The 23586-nt window shown below is 39.0% G+C and overlaps 1 protein-coding gene across 1 annotated transcript; it reads left to right on the top strand.

Annotated features, from left to right (window-relative positions):
• The first annotated feature begins 11505 nt into the window (after positions 1-11505).
• Positions 11506-20115, top strand: LOC139722379 (large ribosomal subunit protein uL11-like). Its single transcript, XM_071633688.1, has 5 exons — positions 11506-11624; positions 14957-15030; positions 16191-16371; positions 17582-17781; positions 19921-20115. The coding sequence occupies exons 1-5, from the start codon at positions 11588-11590 to the stop codon at positions 20113-20115; spliced, it is 687 nt and encodes a 228-aa protein (XP_071489789.1). The 5' UTR covers positions 11506-11587.
• Positions 20116-23586: the final 3471 nt, after the last annotated feature.

The following is a 23586-nucleotide window of genomic DNA, read 5'->3' as shown; positions in this document are numbered from 1 at the left end:
ATAGGTGAGGAACAACAGTGGCCCCATCACTGTGCCCTGTGGAACGCCTGACTTCACAGGTAAGGGTCCACTGGTAATCCCTTCCAAAAGAACTCTCTGGTGGCGGTTGTTTAGGAAATTCTTCAACCAAACATGGATTTTGTTTCGAATTCCAAAATATTCAAGCTTATGAAGTAGACGATGATGGGGAACTACATCAAAAGCTTTTTTAAAGTCCAATATTATTAAATCAACTTGGCCCCTATTGTCCAAAACTTTCTGTATGTCGTCGATCAAGCCTGAAAGTTGTGACTCTCACGACCTGCCTTTTCGAAAGCCATGCTGCTGATCAGCTAAAATTCCAAACCTCTCGAAATGTTTCATGATATGGCCATGGATGATGTGCTCGAGTAATTTGCAAACGATCGAGGTTAAGGAGACTGGTCTGTAGCTCTGTGGTTGGGAACGATCATCTTTTTTGTAGATAGGTGTTACATTCGCGGTGCGCCAATCCTTGGGAAGATCACCGGTAGAGATGGATTTCTGAAAAATCTTTTGCAGCGCTGGGGCAATGCTACCTGCACAGGCTTTAAGAACCTTTCCTTGTATTCCATCAGGACCTGCAGCTTTATTCGGGTTGATATTCAAAAGCAGTTTACGAACTCCTTCTTCAGTTATCACAATATCATCTATATCCGGGATATTACTACCGTCTAGGTCTGGTATGTTGTCATCTTCGTCAGTGAATACTGAGCAGAAGTATTCATTAAATGCCTCTGCTTTCTCCATTGCCCCTGGGATGATATTACCACGGACTTTGAGGGGTGGAATTCCACTTACTTCTTGTCTCTTAGCCTTAATAAATTTCCAGAAAGGTTTAGGGTTTTCGGTTCTTAGGCGGGCCCCGATAACATCTCTCAAGTAGTTCTTATAATCATGCCTTCCTGGTTCTCCTGTCAATACTTCTTCTCAGTTTCTTGAATGCTTTTGGTCAGTGGGAGACTGTGACCTTTTCGCTTTATTGTAGAGTCTCTTCTTCTTTCTGTAGTCCCTTTTGAGTGATCTGTCTATCCATGGGTATGAGAAACGACTTGAGGTCATCTTAGAGGGGATGTGTCTTTGAACTGATGACTGAAGGGCTGTTTTAAAGTCAGTATAAAGTTCCTCCATACTTGAAGAGGAGATGCGATCGTGAGTGAGGGATTTGTTGAAATCTTCCATGTCCCTGTTGATTTCCTCGAAGTTCGCCTTCTTGTAGATGTAAACTTTCCGCTTGGGTGGTCTGTTAACTTTGGGCTTTAACACAGCTTCTATAATCACCATATCATGGTCACTAATACCATGGTCCACCTTCACAGATTCTGCAGATGCAGGGCGATTTGTGAAGCACAGGTCCAGTATATTCTCTGCTCTTGTAGGATCTTTAACAAGTTGTTGTAGGTTATTGTCATTCATGATATCTATCACTTTCCTACTCACTGCTGGGTACTGGCCACCAGGTTTGAAGACGGCTGATTCCCAATCAACGTGTGGTAGGTTGAAGTCACCAAGGATCCACACGGAAGCATTCTTTGGAACTCTTGATAACGATAATTCCAACTCTTCCAAGTACTCTAAGTTTGACGAGGGTGGTCTATAAAATGCACCTATGTACAAGGGTGGTATTCCTTTCACGTGGATTGAGACCCATATAATTTCTGAGTTTGTTTGGAGATGTGGCTCTTCTGACGCAAGGAAGGTATCTCTTACAGCAATGAAAACTCCACCACCTCTCTGATCAGTCGCTCTATCTTTTCTGAAAACATTGTAGCATGATGGAAAAATTTCCCCGGTAGAAATAGAGCTGTTTAACCAAGACTCAGTCCCGATTACCACATCTGGGTTCTCACAAGCCAATACAGCTTCGAAGCTCAATAATTTAGCTTTTATACTCTGACAATTCAAATTAATCATTTTCATCCGTTTTGTTAACTCAGGCTTCTGTTTGTTCCTTCTTTTATAGTTGTCCTTGGGATTGGCTCCTGCATTCTTTCTGCTAAACACTGGAGTCTTAGGTTTTGGGTTTGGGCTTGATGTTTGAACAGGTTGTCCAATGTCTAGGTCTTGCCTATCATCTGATGAAACGTTAATGGCATTACTTGGTAACTGGGTCAATGGGTCGAAACTGTCGGACAGTTCTAACTTGCTAGCGCTTAGAGAGAAAAACGACACATTTGGGTTTCCACAATTAGAACAGATCCAAGAAAAAGATGGATGATCTGACAAATAATCATACATGTCATCACTCATTTTCAGGCATGAAGCGTGAAACCAACCCTGGCACTGTTCACATTCAACAGCTTTCTGTCCCCATTTGGCTGCTTTCTTACAAATTTCACAAGGGTACTTTGGTTTACGGGGGCCAAGATTTAGTTCAATATCACCTGACAGCAAAACATACACAAAGGCCATAAGTCTAGCCCTCTTCACACTCAACATTGTTCTTGGTGATTTTGACTTCAACAAATACAAAGAGTAATGGAACATGCTCACTTGGTTTTCTTGCTTGTATAATCTGTGTTGCGAAAAACTAAGGGCGGAAGATGGTGCCATCCAGTTGTCACGGAAGATATTTGATTGCAGATTTTCTCTGTTGACGCCACACTCATGTTCAGCTGTGCTGCTGCTGGTTCTAATAATCAGGCTGAGAATCATTACTAGGGCTGGGATCCAGAATGACTGTAAAATCGCCATAATGCAGGCTGTCGTTGTTCATAAAAAATACTCCCAAAACAAACACTTATTTAATAACCATACAAATACTTTTATTACAAAAAATGTTTAAAAACATCCCACAAGGCATAAAATCCAAGATGGCGGTCGGCACATATGTTGGTGCGTTACTTGTTGGATGCACGAAAATCTTGATTGCACTATCACACACGTGAGGTCGGTCCGTAGAGCTGTGTTGCTTGAGCTTCCACTTCAGAGCAGACGTTGGTCCAATTTGTAGGTCAAAATTTCTCGCTAATTTCTCACACATAAGGATAAAAAATCCATCACAGATGGATCAGCATAGTAAAAAACACTATAATATCACCGATTAAAACGCAGATGCCTCGAAGAAAATTAAAAATTTGATAGGATTTAAACTGCAATTTGCAGAGCTAAAAAATATGCGTCCGACTGTCAAGCATGCATAGCGTTATCTCAAATGTTCGTAAGAATTCCGAAATTTACGTTTAGGCCTGTTTGAGGGACTATGTCCTTCTAGATTTATGAAAGTTCGTTCTCCGTCGTCACAAACTGGCCCTTATTTTGATGATTTTTCATATTAACATTGATTGTGTTTTTTCGTTGGAGGAGCATTTGCTCGGTCGCAGTCACACTGCACGATATCCGCGCTCAATGTCAATGCGTGTGCAAGGCCGCTGAAAATGCATCGCGCTCTACACTGTTGGTGCAAAATTGCATCGGGGACGTTGCGGCGCTCGTTGGTGACCACATACTGGTGCAGTAGACATTTGCATTCAACCCTTGCATTGAATAATTCCCGTAGACACTAATCATAGGGGTAATTGCCTAGGGGGTACGTAAATTTTGTTTTTCTTTTGCGCTTTTGTGGATACCATCAAAGATCGTACACTCATACGACCTTTGATATCATCACACTCTCGGCTTGCTGTAATCAAAATATCCTGCAAGAAAACGGCGTATTTCTCGATTTTTAACGTTTTTCGGCGACCCGTCGCGTAGACAATACTCTTCGCGCGCGCTTGATAAGTTCCGATTCTGCACTTGACGGTGGAATTTGGGATTTTCGATGGATTTTGGGAGGAGACTAAAGGACTTTCCTGTTGTGAATGAGTGTTACCGTATGTGAAATGATGTGATTTGCGTGTGATGTGACTGTAGAACCAAAGATCGTACACTGAAGTGTACGATCTTTGGTAGAACTCACTGGCTGGTGATAAAGCACACTGGCAATTAAGTGACCGAATTCTGGTAGATGACCGAATGCACATTATGTTTACCCCGACTTTGTACTTAAAGGACAAGTTCACCTTCATAAACATAAGGATTGAGAGAATGTAGCAATATTAGTAGAACACATCATTGAAAGTTTGAGGAAAATCAGACAATCCGTTCAAAAGTTATGAATTTTTGAAGTTTTTGTGCAGTAACCGCTGGATGAGAAGACTACTACAGTGTATGAATAACTTAGATGTCACATGCGTACGACAATATAAGGAAAATATAAAGAGAAATTCACAAAATTCCATCTTTTGAAAAAAGTACACATTCCCCTGACTCGTTACCGACAAATGTTATGGGTAATATTATTCCCCCTGCCTTTAGAAAGAGGCAACTCAAGTGCTCTTTTATTATGCGAAAAAAGTGAAAATATGTTGAATTTTCTTTTACATTTTCTTTATACTGTTGTACGCATATGAATCACAAGCTGTAGTAGTCTCCTCATCCAGCGGTTCCAACACAAAAACTTTAAAAATTCATAACTTTTGTATCGATTGTCCAATTTTCCTCAAACTTTCACTGATGTGTTCTAATAATATTGTTGCATTCTCTCAATCCTTATGTTTATGAAGGTGAACTTGTCCTTTAAGGCGTGGGTCTGCCGCCTTTGACGGCCCCTCTCTAGTTCTTCTTTTTTTGTGTGTGTGTGTATCAACTATCAATGAGAATGACCTGTATTCCCTCCTGCATTCACATTGGTGAGAACCCATTAAAAAAAGTGTTCGCTTTCAAAGTCATAAGACAATTTGAATCACTGTGTACCTGCGTCTGTGAAGCATTCTGCTTCTCATCATTACAATGTCATGCTGTATTATCATCCTTCGATCAACGCGGCTTACCATTAAGTTTGTTTCCTTTTGCTTTGTTTTTATGCCTCCGTCACGAAGTGGTGCCGGAGGCATTATGTTTTCGGGTTGTCCGTCCGTCCGTACGTACGTCCGTCCGCTTTCGTTTACGCGATAGATTGAGTAATATTTACTGGAATTTTACCAAACTTGGTCCAAGTATGAAGTATGATGGGGCAATTATTTGATTAGATTTTGGGTGAAATCGGCTAAAGGTCAAAGGTCAAGGTCAAATCATGAAATTGTATCCGTTTACGCGATAACTCAAGACTGCATCGAGCAAATTTCACCAAACTTTGTTGGAGGAGGATGATATATGATGGGACAATATTACTTGATTAGTTTTTCAGTGAAATCAGACAGAGGTCAAAGGTCAAAGATCAAGGTCAAATCCTAAAATTTATCTGTTTACGTGATAACTCAAAACTGGATGAAGCAGCTTTCCCCAAACTTGGTCCAAGGATGATGTATGATGGGACAATTAGATGAGTAGATTTTAGTGACATTAGAAAGAGGTCAAAGGTCAAAAGGTCAAGGTCAAATGCTACAAATGTTGCAATTTCCCCCATATCTATGCAATGCCTAAAAGGTATTTTCTTGAAACTTGGTGTGGACATGTACTACTGCGTAAAGATTCTCCAGAGAGAGTTTCATGTCATAAGGTCAACGGTCAAAAGGTCAAAGGTGAGGTCAAAATGTTGCAATATCACTTTTCTCGCAAATGGTTCAATGTATCTTCGTGGAACTTGGTAAATACGCATGTACTGACTGGCAATGATTATCTAAGGAATTTAGGGGTCATGGGTCAATAGTCAGGGGTCAAAGGTCAAGGTCAACTCCTCAAAATTTTATTATTTCCCTCATATACTAGTATATGCAATGCTTGCATTATTAGTTTCAAAACGTAATTCATGCATTACCTAATGGAGATTCTCCAGGAAATTTCCAGCCAGAAGGTCAAAGGTCAGAGGTTTAGGGTCAAAGGCCAGGTTTCAATCCCCCTCCCCCCCCCCCCCAAAAAAAAATCTATTTTGTACCATCATTACACTCTCTCTTCATACCTTGGAAATTACTCAATGCATAAACTAATAAAAAGGTCCATCAGAATTCAAGTAAAAATTCTCAATTCCCCAAATATGTGTACCTGCACTCTTAAAAAAATTATAGCAAACCGTGATCAAGACATTTCTGACAGACCTGTCATTTCAATATTTTGCCAGTTATGTGAAACTGTCATTGATCACACATTGTGAAGACATTGTACTATATGCCTATTGGGAGAATCATGCATTATGGCGGAGGCATCAGTCGCCATAGCGACATTTCTAGTTCTTTACTGCTATAGGTTAACACTAACACCTTTTCATGGAAAATAGATGTGTGTAACCCTCCTGTTACTTCTAAATCCATTCAGTTAATAAAATTAAAAGAATTGGCATATTGTTATCGCCACGTATCAGCACATGCCGTGTGATAATAACGACGGGTATTGTTGTGATGGTTAAGTGTGCTATTAATTACAAGCACATAACTACAAACCCTTCTTTTAAGTTTTGTCTAATGAACATTGTTTCATTATCAGAAAAAAAAATAGTGAGCAATAGTTTATTTTCGAATAAGCGAACCTTCGGAATAACAGACATAGCTTTCTGAATAAAGAACCTTTGGAAGAACGCACGCATTTTAACCAGCACCATATTTCCCACGAATATATAGCTGCACTATCAGCATAATCTGTTTTAAAGGCAAGCCACAAGTGTTTTGGTAAAAGGACGCAAGGAACAATGTTGCTTTTACGTTTAGATGAAGTAGTTTGACTATATATGAAAGTTGTTACTATGAATAAATTCCCTTGAGCGTTTGAGTTTATAATTGGATGAATCCTGCGAGTTATGTTGGCCAGGGAGTGAGTTTTCGTAACGTATACGTTTCTCACCTGCACTTTTCCATGGAAATGAGATAATAAAGTTAGGTGCCAGGTAAAAATGGCAGAGGTAAAAATGGCAGAGGTAAAAATGGCAGAGGTAAAAATGGCAGAGGTAAAAATGGCAGGGGTAAAAATGGCAGGGGTAAAAATGGCAGGGGTAAAAATGGCAGGGGTAAAAATGGCAGGGGTAAAAATGGCAGAGGTAAAAATGGCAGAGGTAAAAATGGCAGAGGTAAAAATGGCAGAGGTAAAAATGGCAGAGGTAAAAATGGCAGAGGTAAAAATGGCAGAGGTAAAAATGGCAGAGGTAAAAATGGCAGGGGTAAAAATGGCAGGGGTAAAAATGGCAGAGGTAAAAATGGCAGAGGTAAAAATGCAGGGGTAAATGATTAATGGCAGAGGTAAAAATGGCAGAGGTAAAAATGGCAGGGGTAAAAATGGCAGAGGTAAAAATGGCAGGGGTAAAAATGGCAGAGGTAGAAATGGCAGAGGTAAAAATGGCAGAGGTAAAAATGGCAGAGATAAAATGTTAGAAGTAATGAGAGCGATTTCGTCAGATATAAGCGTATGAAGAGGTTTTGAATGATAACCTAGCCAGAGCAAACTGTATTTATCGAATTATAAAATCCAAACTGCAGATTTGAAGAATGTTTATTGAATTATGTTTTAAAAAGATTAAAGCACTCTCATTCTGAGTTTGATTCAAGTGCAGTGGCGTAATTTGTCTGTTCAGAGGAATGATAAACTAGCTAAGAGCCTATTAGGCCTATGGGAAATTATTTTTATTATTCATTATCATTATTATTATTATTATTATTATTATTATTATTATTATTATTATTATTTATGTTATCTATCATTATAAGGGGGTTCCAACAATGCTGCAAAGCCCTTAAACAGTTTAATCCTACATTGTTTCGCCCAATGAAGTTATCACACACACACACACACACACACGCACGAACCCACTTTTGGTATAAACATTATACTTCTATACGCAGATATACACATGTACATACTCTCACATACACACTCTTACACAAACGAATTCCGCTCACGTCCAGGCTAGTATATTGTCATTATTTTTCATCTTTTGAACTGTTTAGTGTAAAGAAGTGAAGGAGACATAGTCGAAGCAAACCGCTAAATTGTCACTTGTTCTATATGTTATTTTCTCACATTCAGGTTTCGTAGGAGCCTATTTATCTCACAAGGCCTGATCGCGACATAATGTAGAAGTAAAAATACAAAACGCAAAAAACAAACTGCAGCAGATGTATCGGCAGACATAAGTAAGCTCTTGCAAAATATTTTATTACATTGTTCAAGTATCACATGGCGCAAAAACAAATATCTCGAAGTTTAATGAACACTTTGTGGTCATTTTACAAACTTATGCCTATTAAAACTGGAGACGAACATTAGCAATATACTGTTCTAGTGAGAGTAAAAACCGATAGTTTGCCATTGGATTTCTTTCAATTATTGTTGAACGAATCCGCAGGCGAAAAATGTACATGTTTGATGCCTCTCAAACTTAGCTGTTGCCCCAAAGCATGGGCGTATCTCCCGGAACACACCAGAATCAGGTCAATAGCACCATTAGACCCTGAGATAATCGCAACTGTAGATTTCAAATGGCGACCATTTTGAAATTCAATATAGCGGACATAAAGAGAGAATTCCAAGTGGCCTAATATCTGAAAATGTTTGCAATATGTTAATGTACATTTTGTGCCAAATTTGGTGCTTGTATCACAAAATGCACGATAGGTTTGCTAAGCTGCCCCACTAAGAGTATTTAGTGATACCCCTTAATATATAAAACATTTTCGTGTAATTAATGATTTGTTTAACCCCCAATTTTGGGGGAATGGGACATCAAGCGGGGAGAAATGAGACAACCTGGAGAAAAATTGGATAACCATCATGATCAAAGTAGGATTTACATGTGCCGCGGGGAGAAATGTAACACTGCCCTATTAAATTTCTCCCAGTGGTAACAGAAACAGTAAAAGATCCCTGCCAATTTTTCATACCTGCATGTCTGTTATCAAGCAATCTTATTTTCAAAAGTTTGCACACTAATATTAAAATACCTATTAATATAGTATAGGACCTACCAGATCCAAAGTAAGTTTGATATTTTACTGACAAGATACATGTAGAGCTGTATAGTGGTTAATATGTCCATTTTCAGGTGAACCGAGGCTCATCTTTTTACTGATATAATTGGATTGTTGGCTGGCCAAGCATTTTTCAAGTTACATGAGTGTCCCATATTTCTCGTGTCCTATTTCTCCCCGGTCTCCCCCGTGCTTTATTTCAGAAGACACGAAAAGCGCGTATTGCGAGAAAGGTGTCAGAAACATGAAGAACAAAATCTGTCACTTTTACCTCGTCCTCTTGCATTTCAACGACTGAATTTTTATCAATGGCATTTTTATCTCTAGCATTTTGACCATTGACATTTCGACCACTGACAACTTTACCTCTGACATTTTTACCACTGACATAATTACTTACCTCTGACATTACCCCTGCCATTTTTACCTCTGCCATTTTTACCTCTGCCATTTTTACCTCTGCCATTTTTACCCCTGCCATTTTTACCCCTGCCATTTTTACCTGTACCATTTTTACCTCTGCTATTTTTACCTCTGCCATTTTTACCTCTGCCATTTTTACCTCTGCCATTTTTACCCCTGCCATTTTTACCCCTGCCATTTTTACCTCTGGCATTTTTACCTCTGCCATTTTTACCTCTGCCATTTTTACCTCTGCCATTTTTACACCCAACCTAAAGTTACTTTAATGTGTTCTATAATGAGATATGGGAGGAGTTCCTTGCAGTTGAGCTATAAGGCTGTCATAATCCTTGAGGAGAAATCTCATGGCAGGGTATTATGTTTCGTTGAATCTTAAAATACCTTATGGAATTCGTCAGTGAAATCCGTCTGTATATAACTCGATCTATATAAAAAAAAAAAAAAAAACACGAACCTCTTCGTTATCCTACCCGCAGGCGCAATCCAATGAATTTCACTTGCCTTTGTTGACCATGACAATTTTTTAATTCCTATCTACAATCAGGCTTTTAAAGACAAAAATCTATTTGGGCACGATCGACTACTGAGTATTTGAATCTGGTTCCTACATTTGATATTTTGTAATGATAATGATAATAATATTTTTTTTTTGAGGAGGGGGGTCTGGTTTTTAATATCTTTGCTAGAGTTGCTTTACCAAAAATATGACTTCTGTGACACGGGATCAGTAGTCATGTATATGAAGATCACATATTTTAGCGGATATAGTGGGATTGACCCTTTTACCGATGTCATTCTGTTATTCTCGGAGGAATCAATCTAAAATAAAGTCTGTAATCTGCAATAAGTCTATGGTAGTATAATGTCCAATGAAACATTTCTTTTTTTCATCGTATTATAAATCGTGGTATATACACTTAATACACCTCCCCTATTTGGATGGAGGCTACGTTTCATGAAAAGACTTCTCTGTCATAAGTCACACAGACTTTACTTCTCTTTTATACATAAATAGCTACATAATTGTGAGAGTCTTTGGAATTTCCTTGATTTTATGTAAAGACTTTGTATATATGATGACTTCGTGAAATCATGGAATGGGCAGCTTGTCTCTCATTATGCATAAAGAAAGCACGTAGGCCTACATAGTGCAGTATGATGAGCTGGCGGTCGAAGTAGTGGGCTCAACTTCAGAACAAAACCCCCTATTTTGGTGGACAATGCTGTAGTGTAGTCATGGAGCTAGTAGCTCCATGGTGTAGTGGAGGTGAGCAGCACTACCACACACTACCAGCGGGAGTGCGATCAGCTGGTATTCTCATTAAAGGACAAGTCCACCTTCATATACATAAGGATTGAGAGAATGCAGCAATATTAGTAGAACACATCAGTGAAAGTGTGAGGAAAATTGGACAATCCGTTCAAAAGTTATGAATATTTTAAGTATCTGCGCAGTCACTGCTAGAAGAGAAGATTACTACAGTGTATGATGTCACATGCGTACAACTATATAAGGAAAATAAAAAGAGAATTTCACAAAACTTTACTTTTTTGATAAAGTGCTCATTTCTTCGACTTGCTACTGACGTATGTTAAGGGTAATATTATTCCCCCTGCCTTCTGAAAGAGAGAAGTCGAGTGTTCTTTTGTTATGCGAGAAAAATGGAAACATGTTGAATTTTCTTTATTCTTTCTTTATGTCGTTGTACTCATTTGACATCACAAGCTATAGTAGTCTTTTCATCCAGCCGTGACTGAGCAGAAACTTCAAAAATTCATAACTTTTTAACGGATTGTCCGATTTTGCTCAAACTCTCACTGATGTGTTCTACTAATATTGCTGCATTCACTCTACCCACATGTCTATGAAGGTGAACTTGTCCTTTAACTAGTAAAACTGTCAGATTGACTGCGAGTCATGAATATTCATGACCACTCTAGCGTGAACTCTTGACCCTGCTCGACCCGGCGAAAGTATTTTACTGGACTCTTTTTTCTCGGGTATCGCAATCCTCGGGTGTCACGCCCTCATACGGCTTGTCGCGTACAATCACGGCTACGAGTAAGAAGCACCGTAAGAAGAGTCCAGAAGCTAGACTAAGGTAGGACAAGAGATGGCGCTATCTATTTACAACGTTATTGCTATCGGACTTCCTTTTCAATGAAGACGTAGAGAGGTGGTTAGTGGAACTTTCGGCCGTATCTAAAATCGGGTTCATCCGACACTTACCACTTTGAGTTTCAGATCGAAATCCACCTCAAGTTAAAGAATCATGCCTCCAAAGTTCGATCCCAACGAAATCAAAATTGGTAATTTCCAACATCTATGATGAAATAGGGATTGAAAATCTTGTCGCTACTTGTCCTAAGGTGACCCCGTACTGTGGGTCCCACATGTAGATATCTACGTGGGACATAATATTTTACAATAACCCACACCTGCCACCAAACAGTGTTATTATTGAAAAGCTTGGAGCTCAGTCTTATTCCTGTATTACAGCCATCGAAGATGTCCTGTCAGAATTAAGTTTTCATTAATGTTATTTTCTGAAAGACAGGCAGCCAGAGCAGAGTTGAATATGAAGCAAAAATCGTGTGTGGTTATGGGCCCCAGCCCTCACATCGATCAATCAAATTAATGTCGGTCATGATCATCTAACACAGAGTCCAGGTGCACGGTGTCGGTGCGGTGTTACAGTGATCATGATTTTCGGGTGTGACAATTGTTGACATTGTACATCACTAGCACTCGTCAGACATTGCCCGTCATTGGTTGGATCGCATGATGTACATGACTAAGAGGTTTCTGTTGTATTGTTAAAGTGCCTGTGCATGTTAACTTACAGAAGGGACGAGACCAACATTAAGATTTAAACAGTTAATGGGGCTAGATGAGACACAAATTTGACCATAGAGGTCTAAATTAGAGACTGGTCTGATGCATAGAGACTAGATTTCTAACATAAGCAGTTACAGAGCAGTAGGAAGTAGCATGCAACAAATCCTACATCTTGAAACCTACCATAAAAAACACAAAAAGGTGTAGTTTTTAGAAAGGATAGAAACATACCCTTGGTACCTACTACTATGAGTATGACTGTAGATCTACATTTTTGTTGTCATGTCATTGCATTGAATGGTCTGAGAAAAGGAAAGGGGAATCAAACATGATGAATATAAAGTAGAGTACCGTAAAACAGGGTGAATAGGGACGGCGGGGTGAATAGGGACAAAACCGAGAAAAGTTTTTTGAATGTGCATGTTTCATATTTGCTTGAACTTTTTTTCTTATTTTTATCACAGGATGGAAGGACCATCCAACAGTGTCCAGAAAGTGGTCCTCCTGATGTGAAAAATTTTTTAAAGGGTACAGGAGGTCCAAATAAAAAGTTTTCAAAAAATCACAAAAAAATCACGGCGGTCAAAACTTTTCTACTCCTGTGGCCATTGATTAATGAAATTCGCTGAAAATGTTCATGAATCTAGCCTATTAGGTCCTACAACACACCTTTAAATATGAAATAATTATTCCAACAGGAATTTGTGACAGGACATTTTTTCTTTTCTTGGGCAAAAAATCAGACTGGGGTGAATAGGAACACCATGGTGTCGTTTGATTGGCCCTTTGAATTTTCTGTATGATTAACTTTGTATTATAATGTCATAAATTGCTCTGAAATGTTTGTTATGTCCAGCTATTTCCAAAAGTGTGAATTTTTATTCTAAATCTCTTGACAAGAGAGCAATAAGATCTTTGGATATGTGGCTTCACTTTTGTACCCATATGTAGATGAGAGTGAACTTTGCTGTCTTAACCCTAACTTGGGGAGGAAGGGTCTGGGACCCCAGCCCCACCGACCCTCTTGGGAATTTTTTTTTCACTGCCTAAGACAGGCTAGGACTTTTCCACTTGTATTTCATGACCCTTTTCTCTGTCTTCTGCATGTTTTAATGCCAATAACACATCTGTTTGGGTCAGACCCATACTATAGGTGCCAGCTTATAATTGCTGTAAGAACTCTCAAAATATCCCCGACATCATAAGAGTCAAGTTACACTGAATTTAGAGTGCATGAATAAGATTGTACATCATGATTTGCCACTAAAAGAAGAAGTGGGTTAATATTTGAGTGCAATTCAATGGATTAGTAAAGTTTTGACTTACTTTTCAATCTTAACCGTTGACCTGATGGGTCACATTTTTTTATATCGGCTCATTTTGTTGAGCTGTTGCAATTTTTGTTAAAGATTGATTTATCAATGGAATAGATTGCTCTTAAATGTTTGTATATCATTTTTAAACTCTGTAGTTGTTCCCTTAATCCAATTCATTGGATGGATTGAAAAAAAAAAATGCCTCCAAACAGCTTTTTTTAATCAAAAATAGTGTTGTCCCTGTTGACCCCAAATTTGGGGTCAACAGGGACAGCGTCATTTTATCAAAAAACATACTTTTCCCCCCAAATATATATATTTTTTTCACAATACCAAATTAAAGGTATTTTAGGTGGACATAAAATCCCCACATAAGATTGAGTCTCTGGGCTGCATGAAAAAAAATACAATCATAAGAACTTTAAATTTGTCCCTATTCACCCCGTTTTACGGTACCTGTAGATCTACTAAAACTATGAGCACATTCATGGTCATTTGTGTCTTGAAAGGGATTTAATTTCTTCCAAGTATGAATTTTTTTCTAATTTTGAAGTCTTTGTTTCATGACAAGAATTAATAGAAACAACCAAGTACATTTCAATTAATACTTTTAATAGTTTCTATGTTTGGTGTTTAGGCTTAATTGAAAAAAAACATTGAGTCATGAGAAAACTAGAAACTAGTCTGTAACACAGGGAAAGTAGACCCTCAATTACAGTGTAAATTAAAAGAGAATTTATGTGAAATTCTTATTTTCTTACCGTATGATGAAGCATTTTCTGCTAGGAGATAAACGTCCATTTTTATGTTAAGTATGGTTTGAGATTTTTGTTTCTTTATTGAATTCTTTTGTATTCCAGTATGGTACAATTATTGCAACAAATCAAGTTCTGTATTTATAGAATGTGACCTTACACATTTTTGTGACTCAAACATCTGCTGTCTTTAAAGTGTACAGTCAAATCTTATTAGAAACACTTTTGGAATATTTTGTATTTGAAAGGTCAAAATTGTTTTTAGTTTGCTGTTTTTCATCACCTTATTTGTCAGAATTTCAATTTGACAAAGATGTGGTTGTACTGATTCTAGGAAGATTGTTTCAACCAGAGTCCAATATGGTGCACTGATAAGGAATATTTTTCAGTTTTTACCTGTACTCAGCCTTACATACATTAGAGCCAAAGAGACCAGAAAAAATCCATTGGCTTACATGTATACACTTAGACTGACACAGTAAAATAATCGCATGAAATAACCATCCAGGCTAAAATTTTCCTAAACTTTGTCAATTTTGTAACTTAATTTCTCCTTAGTGTGAATTGCCTCTAATTTTCAGTCTGCTCATCATGACTACAATCCACTACTCACATTTTTATGGTATGAAGTTTTGGGTTTTCGAAGCTTAGGATGGCACAGGCGACGAGGTTGACTGTACAAGTATTTCTATGATCATGTTTCCATGACTACAACATCCGTTCTCTTCACAGTGTGCCTGAGGGCTGTAGGAGGAGAAGTGGGTGCCACCTCCACCCTGGCTCCCAAGATCGGTCCCCTCGGTCTGGTGAGTAATTCACTTTACACCCCAGGAACTCCTGAGCTGCCCAGGGCTGCCCCTCTCAGAACTCACTTAAAGGGATGATCTAGTGATTGGTCGAGATGAGGATTGGGCTTTTAACTTTTTGTGAGATACCAAGAAACCACATATTATTTTAAAAAAGTAAATTAGCATACCATTCTAAGAGGAAAGTTTATTTGATGAAAATTGGTTTTTGAAATGGCTGAGGTACCCCAAAACAAAGTAAAACAAAGTGATCATAATAGAAGTTGCGTCCCACTTTTTATTAGGATTGCTCTTTTTTGGATATCTCAGTCATTTCAAAGCCAGTTTTCATCAAATAAACATTGATTTCCTCTTGGAATTATATGCTCTTACATATTTTATGGGAGGTTTCTCGTCATCTCAGCAGAATTGTTAGAAACTTATAGTTATGTCTCAACCAAAACTATATAGATAATCCCTTTAACGATGATTACAATAATCTGGGCTGTTTTGTGGGCCATGGATGTGTGAAAATGTGTTTGTTTCTGTGAAGGGACATGATCTCTGGATTACCTCATTGTGTTTTTATCTCCAATGATGATACAGTTATCATTGGAGGTCAAACAGAAAACCCTTCTTTGATAAGAGGTTGATTTTGTAGGTCCCAACTCTTTATATTTATTAATTTGTGTTTGTGCACTGATATATTGAGAAACCTGATATAAGAAGATAATTATGAATAAATTTTTAGGTCCTTGTTGTATGTAATGAGGTTTTCCTGCACGATATACGTACTGCTGTCATATGTCGAGCTTGACATTTTTGGGAACCTTCGGGTTCTAGAGAGTTCACTGCAAGATTATATTTGTTGGTCAAAGTCACTGTTACATAGTCCATGGCTAATATTGATAAAATAAATTATGATTTTTGACTAGTTCAGTACTTTGTGCTGTTCTTTCTTCCTTCCTGTTAAGGATTACATAGGAATATTAAATATATATTTTTCTGTTTTTTCTGTTTTTTTTGCATTTGTTTTGTTTTCTGAGTGTACTGGTATCTGATGGTTAAAGATTATTGTACTCAGTGAGAGAAAAATTCAGTTGTAGCAGAAATTCAATGTTTGGTGACACACAGTAGTTAGACTTTTGGGTGAACATTTAATTTCTTGATTGTCTCCGCAGTCCCCCAAGAAGGTTGGTGACGACATCGCCAAGGCGACCCAGGACTGGAAGGGCCTGAAGATCACCGTCAAGCTGACCATCCAGAACCGACAAGCCAAGGTCAGCGTCGTCCCCAGCGCCTCCTCCCTCATCATCCGGGCCCTCAAGGAGCCCCCCAGGGACAGGAAGAAGGTCAAGAACAGTAAGTGGTCAAAATACTCTCATCTGTCTGGTCAGTTTTGACCAACATAACGATGAGATACCAAGACATGACTGGCCTGCATCACATGAACTGCAGGGTGTTTGAAGTTAAAACTGCATCCCCCTCAAAATTGTAAGACTAATCCTCACAAATTGATTGCAATCAGCTAGACCTCCTTCAAATATTTTGTGAAAGTGAAACGTTTTCTCTCTGTTTTTGTCTTGTTGTTAATGAGTTAATCCTACAAGAAAGTGTTAGAAAGTGTAGTGTGAGGGGTAAAGTGTAGTGTGAGGAGTAAAGTGTAGTGTGAGAAGTAAAGTGTAGTGTGAGAGGTAAAGTGTAGTGTGAGGGGTAAAGTGTAGTGTGAGGAGTAAAGTGTAGTGTGAGAAGTAAAGTGTAAAGTGTAGTGTGAGGGGTAAAGTGTAGTGTGAGAGGTAAAGTGTAGTGTGAAAGGTAAAGTATATGAAGACTAGTGCTGAGGGTAGAACATCTGTGACTTGTCTTACTTGCTGAGCACACGTATGATTAATTCAAGAGCTGCATCTTACTACCAGCACATTCCAAGACTAACAAAGTTTTGTAACGATTCCAGTTCAGTGGTCTGTGTATGAACACGAGTCAATGATTTCTAGAGCTCACATGAATGTACACTGGAAGTGGGATGTTAAATGGTAGTTGGCCAATGGTTGATTACTGGGTAGTTGGTGACTAGGTATTAGAAAAAGATGAAAGTGTGTGGGAACCAAGGGAGGTGGAGAAATGTATAGCAGCAATCTCTGACATACTCAACAGTTCAATGTAGACAGCAACCTCATTACAAGGAGCCTGCTTAGGACCACTAGAAATTCCTCAAGGGATTTGGTGTCAGTAATCAAAACTAGAGGATACTAAATAAATGAGACCATCAAGTAATTCACTGTATCTGATGACATTATACTGATGTTCCACTGTACAGAGAAACCCTGTTAAAATGAGTGTGCTTATGAGGTATCACTTTGTATAAAGTAGATTTGATTTTCCATTCCTTTATACAGCTGGTCTTGTGTTCAGTATGTTTACAATGAGGGCAGGTTATAACGAAGTAAAATTAGCAGTCCTGTGGACCTTCTTATAATGGGGGCTCTCTGAACATGGTAGCAAAAAGCAGCTGTTGAATTCCTGTTGGTTTATTTTGTTTATTTTTTTCCTCTCCCCCAACCCCCAACCCCAGTCTCCCACAGCGGTAACATCACCATGGACGACATCCTCGATATCGCCAGGACAATGCGGGAGCGCTCCATGGCTTGCAAGCTGGAGGGCACGGTCAAGGAGGTGCTGGGGACCGCCCAGTCCATCGGCTGCACCATCGACAAGCAGCACCCCCACGACGTCATCGACAAGATCAACGACGGCGAGATCGAAATCCCCGACGTAAGTGCGAGATGTGCAAGAGATATTGCCATTGCAGCCATGACATCCAATGTCAGAATGACGTTCCTTGTCTCATTGGTTTGTTGCAACTGATTGTCAGATTGCCCTACATTGACAAGAAATAAGCACCGAATTCATCAGTGTTTTGGTAATAGCTATCATAAAGAATCATGGGCATGCATACTTGACCAGGATTCAAACCTACGGCTCTATGATCACGGGACATGCGTATTATAAATGCACTATATGATAAATTTGCCGTGACCACTCTACAGCGTGGATTTGGCACAATGTAAGTTACATTTATTATTATTGATATTATGATTATGATTATTATTATCATTATCATTTTTGTTGTTGTTATTATTATTATTATTATTATATTATTATTATGATTATTATGATGATGATGATTATTATTATTATTATTATTATTATTAAGCTGTATAGATAAATTGCACTCCCGTTATAATGAACACTGTTATAATGAAATTGCGTTACAAGGAACTAGAAATTCAGGCTGCAACACTATCTGCTCTTTTGTTCCATTATAACTAAATTTCTGTATCACAAAAGAAAACTGCCGATCCCGAGGACTTTGTCATAACGGGAGTCCACTGTATTTTGTGACCTGAAGTTTTACTATCTGGTAACAGAATTTTGTTACTGCTAATTGCTACTACTAATTACTACTAATTGTTTGTTATAATGGGAGCACATTGTATGGGAAAGTCATGATGGCATTGCGCAACCTCGTGTTCAGTCATCTTCATAATAATATCTGTTCTTTCTTCTATTCTTTCTTTGTCTTTATAGGAATAGCCTGGGACCATCACAGCAGGAGAAGTTGTCTCTTCACTGGGCCTAGTTTGGGGTTATGATTCTTCAAGCATCTAGCAGCATTTTTGTCATCTTGTGTTGCAAAGATTGTGTAGACAATGACAGCAAAAAAACATTAAAATGGCATAAAAATTACAGAGAGAACTGTTTCGTTGTATTTCATTCACCTATGTCATTCCTGTAAAGTGATCATGATTGTGTGGGTGATTTTGTACATAATTATAATTGAAGGGTTTGGGTTCACTTTATACCTCTCTAGCACTCATCACACCAAAAGCAGACTAGGGCAGCACACACGTGTTACTTGGAAGGAGTCCCCTGGGTAACTGACTCGTAGCCATTTTTTCTTCACACAATTGGGCATGGGTTTACATACATGTAACATAAATATTCAAATACAAAATCAACATGACAAAACATGCAAATAGGAAACAAAGGTTAAAACTAAATATTCATAATATGTAAATGATGTATAGGCTTGGGTGATTTGGGCATATTTTCAGTACATTTTTTATTACAGGGACCAATAGGTGAGAAGTGAAAGAGCGGGAAAATGTCATGTGATATGTGGTGTTTCTGTGAAAAGGTGGATGCGTGGATGCATGTGGATGTGAGTATGTATGTGGTCTGGGTTGATGTATTGGTGTGTAGAGGGGTGGTACATGTTATAACAGAAGGGGGAATACACTGATAATAAATGGTTCAAAATAAATCCCTACATAATCTAGAGAAGAAAAGATATTACCTTGGACTCTAGAACAAATACATTAGAGTGCTTGTTCTCTAGAATGATGAAGTTTACACATTGTCAATGCACTGTTCGACCAAGCAATCGTGTGTTTACTATATGCACTGAAAAATTACACAATTTCAAGAAAACCAATTTGAAATCAAGTGCTAGATGCATATTTCTTTTAACTCCATTTAAGTTTTTAGAATTTATATTCTGAATACAGCTGTATACATTTTCCCTCCACACATGGTACATGGACATGTGAGTACACTATGAAAGCAATGTCCTCCACAATTATCACGATTGGTAATGCACATGTTAGAGTGCATTAGTGGAGATGCAGTGTACTTACAATGGTGTAATCGATTGCACTCAAATTTCATCTCTGTCGAACCGTTGATCAAGAAACGAAGTGTTCATTATAATTTCTGAATAACATTTAGATGTCGGTAGATCAATAATTATTGTTTCATACACACACACACACACACACACAAATTCATATAAAGTAAACAATATAACAGAATCGTCATTGAGAATTCCATTGAAAATTTAATCTTCTGCAGAAACAGGAAAATACCAGGAGAGCAAACGCCGTATTTCCGAAGAAAATGCCTGCGGAGCAATTTTTGGCTGAGCATTATGCCCACCTGGCTGAGCAAGTGTCAACAGAGCGAATGTCAACGGCGCGAAATGTTGCGGAGCATGTGTTGCCATTTCCGGAGCAATTGTCTGGGGATCGTGCTGTGGAGCCGTTTTAGACCCTGTTTACAGTGCGGGGCCGGGCTCGGCCGCGGCTCGGCCGCGGCCGAGCCCGATCTCAATTGCGCGGCCGAGCCCCGCAATTTTGTCCGTTTACACTGCTGGGCTCGGCCGCGCTTTTGATTCAAACCTTTCAATATTTTGTCGTAGTGGCGCTCTGCTTGTAAACAAACGCAATTTGGTATTGTCTGGTCTTCAGACCCTTTGCCAACTGAATACCGTGGCGACGAAGTCGCCGTTCGGGCAAAGGCCTTTGTCGAAGGAAAAAATCATTTGCAGGACTAAACCACCTTAAACTATGCTAGTTTTCGACGTTGAGGGGGTTAATATCCTGATTAGCGAAATAGTACAGGCAGAGGGTTTGGAAGCCAGACTAAAATCGGACGCGCATTTGGCCCAGTTTGCGTTTACAGCAAGAAAAAGCCGGGCTCGGCCGCGGCTCGGCCGCGGCCGAGACCACCTCCAGAGCGAGGCCAAATGCGAGGCCAATTTTGGCCTCGCATTTGGCCTTTTGCGCGTTTACACTGAAGCGGGGCTGGGCTGGGCCGCGGCTCGGCCGCGGCCGAGCCTCGCACTGTAAACGGGGTCTTAGAATTGTTGTCCGTCCGTCCGTCCGTAATCGACTTTGTGGACGCGGGTAACCGAAGAGCCAATAGAGTTATTGAAATTAAACTCTTGGCATACGTTTGCGTGAGGGGACAATTAAAAGTTGTGCCTATCAACTTGTCGGCGTACGTGCTCAAAGTCACATGTCAAAGGTCAAGGTCAAATTCTTAAAATTTTACTATTTCTCCCCATCTCTGTAATACAATACCTGAATGTGTTCTTACGAAACTCACTGTATGCATGTATTACCAGACAACTATTCTTTATGGGAAAAGCATTGGGTCATGTGGTCAAAGGTTTATGATTGCGGAAATGGTATCTCAAGGTATCTTCATGAAACGTAGTAGGCCTACATGGTACACACATGCGTGACCTGAACATATCGTTGGGAGGTTTTGGGCCATGTTGAATTATTGCTAAAGTTGTACCATTTTCAATGATGAAATTACACTATTTGCTCCATACCTTGGAAATGAATCAATGCATATAGCATTAACTTCAACTTTACATATGCATGCGTTTCGGCAAAATCATTTTGTAGGGAAAGATTTGGGCACAGCAGTCAAAGGTCAAGCGAGAATGCTGAAGTCTCACTTTTTTCCAACATTTGAAGAAGAATCTGAAAGTATTGTGAAAATTAGTTTATGGATATGGTTGTATGTAGGGCCTACACATAATGTATCATATCGTGTATATTACGAGTTTGAAGAAAGTTGCGCCAATGTGGTCAGAGGGCAAGGGTTTAAGGTCAAGTGAAAGTGCTGAAATTTCTGAATACGTAGGACCTGCTCATCGAAGTGACACTTAGTTCAAGCAATGTATAACCAGTCAACAGGCCCCTACCTTCTCTGGGTCTTACCATGAAGCATTCACATATTTATTTCAACTTCTTGCTAGTCAGGTCAAACTGTCTCACATTTTCAAGACGTATGCTACAGACATATTGGGAGAATAATGTCATATGTAACATACCAGTCGTCAAAGCGACAGTTGTAGTTGTCTTCATTTGTTTTTTGTTTTTGTTTTTGTTTTTTAATTTTTGTTCTGCATGCTGTCCTGAAAAACTTGTGCAATGTCACGGTGAGCTGAAAGCAAGATTTAAATGAACAAAGTCCCATGCAATAATGCACAATTCAGTGACGGTTATCAAGCATTCGTCTGTAAGAGGAAGAGCTCTTCCTGTTACAAAACGCGTAAATGGAAATGGAATTCTATGAAAATTATAAATTGATAATTGCACCACTGTTTTTTTTTTTTCTACTGTCCATGAAAAATGGTTCGATGTCACGGTGAGCTGAGACCGAGATCCTACTGAACGAGTTCGAGTGTAAATGCTAAGTGGTCTGGAGACTATCTAAACATTTTTTTTTCCGCAAATAAAAAAACCTTTCCTATTACAAAACACAACATATTGAAATGTGTTATGTATGTTTCAATATGAAATAGAAGCTGATAGCACTTACCACTGTCTTTCTTTTCTATACTGTCCAGGAAAACTTGTGCAATATTACGGTGATCTGTGACAAAAATGTGACCGAAGCATTATGCGCGCGACTATAACAATACACCGTATTTGCACATTGCACATGTGTTATTATGGATAGATCCCTGCTTCAAGCTCGTGCTCTGACATAGGGCCTATTCATGTTTAAATACTTGCCATCATTTTACATTTGAGAAAGTGGTAGAATCCAGGCTGCATACGCAAGCAGCGCTATCTTGAATGCTAGTGAAATATCTCAAAAGCGGTAGTCTATCCCCCACATGCGGTAGAGTTGGCAAGTTATGGTGTTATTATTTCGACTACAAAGCAGGAAAGACATCGTGGTTACAACTGTGTCCAGCGGGATTGAAGGGGATTCCTGGTTTTACGGCTAAGAGCTTTTTCCAAACCTTCAAGAAACACATACAGTAGCTTTTTTTTTTTCAATATCTTCGTCACTTGGTTGGACCGCGTGTAAATCATGATAATCTAATATAACAACGCTCAAAGTCTGTCACGTAGAAGCACGGAATACTGCTTTCTAGACTGTATTAGACATTTATTGTTGATGTACCAAGTTTTGGCCCTTTTAGTCAACGTTACTGCGTGCTGAATTCTGAACATTTTATGTTTGTTACGAAGTTTCCTCGGCACAAGAAGAGGACCTAGGGAAAGTGGGCGAAAGGATATCAGGTGTTCTTCGAAAGCATTACTGACGCCTTTAATCATAGGTACAGCAGAATGGATTTGTGTTCCCGTGACGCTAAGTTGGTGCTGCAACTCTTGTGTTTGGTTGTCAAGAGCTTCGGTGGCACAGCTGGTGGTCTATCTGATGTGGACGGGTGGCGAGGAGTTGTCTCGAAGCACATGTGCCCTTAGTGAGTACCAGGCTATGATATTGTGCGCTCATAAACTGTATTCATGATCTTAAGCTATAGTCAGGCGATATTTCGAAGACAAATATGATATTGGAAGTTTTATTAGATTCGATTTGATTGTCATTAATTTTCAATCACTACATGCTTCAGTTTTTTATGCGATGGGCCAAGCAAGTCGATGTTAACCTTTCAAAGTCCTATCAAATTTTATGCTTGCTTGTTTATTTATTTATTTATTGCTCTATAATGACAATTTTCTTTTCAAATTTATATAACAAACGTTTAATTCATGAAGCAATTGATTACGTATAAGACTGTTGCAATGAGAAGTTAACTATGTTTCCAAAAACAGCCAGTTTAATGCATCCATCATCTAAAGTCAAGTGATCGCTTTATCCCAGCAAGATTTAGCCCGGCTACTTATCTATCATTTACTGTACGAAAATTTTAAGCAGGCGTCGATCCGGGTAGGGGGCAGGAAGGCAGCCCCCCCCCCCCCCCCC

Source organism: Diadema antillarum, unplaced genomic scaffold (genome assembly GCF_040938485.1).
Source record: "Diadema antillarum isolate AM-2024a unplaced genomic scaffold, OU_Dant_1.0 scf00000014, whole genome shotgun sequence".
NCBI lineage: Eukaryota > Metazoa > Echinodermata > Echinoidea > Diadematoida > Diadematidae > Diadema > Diadema antillarum.
This window is presented reverse-complemented; position numbering and strand designations above follow the sequence as displayed.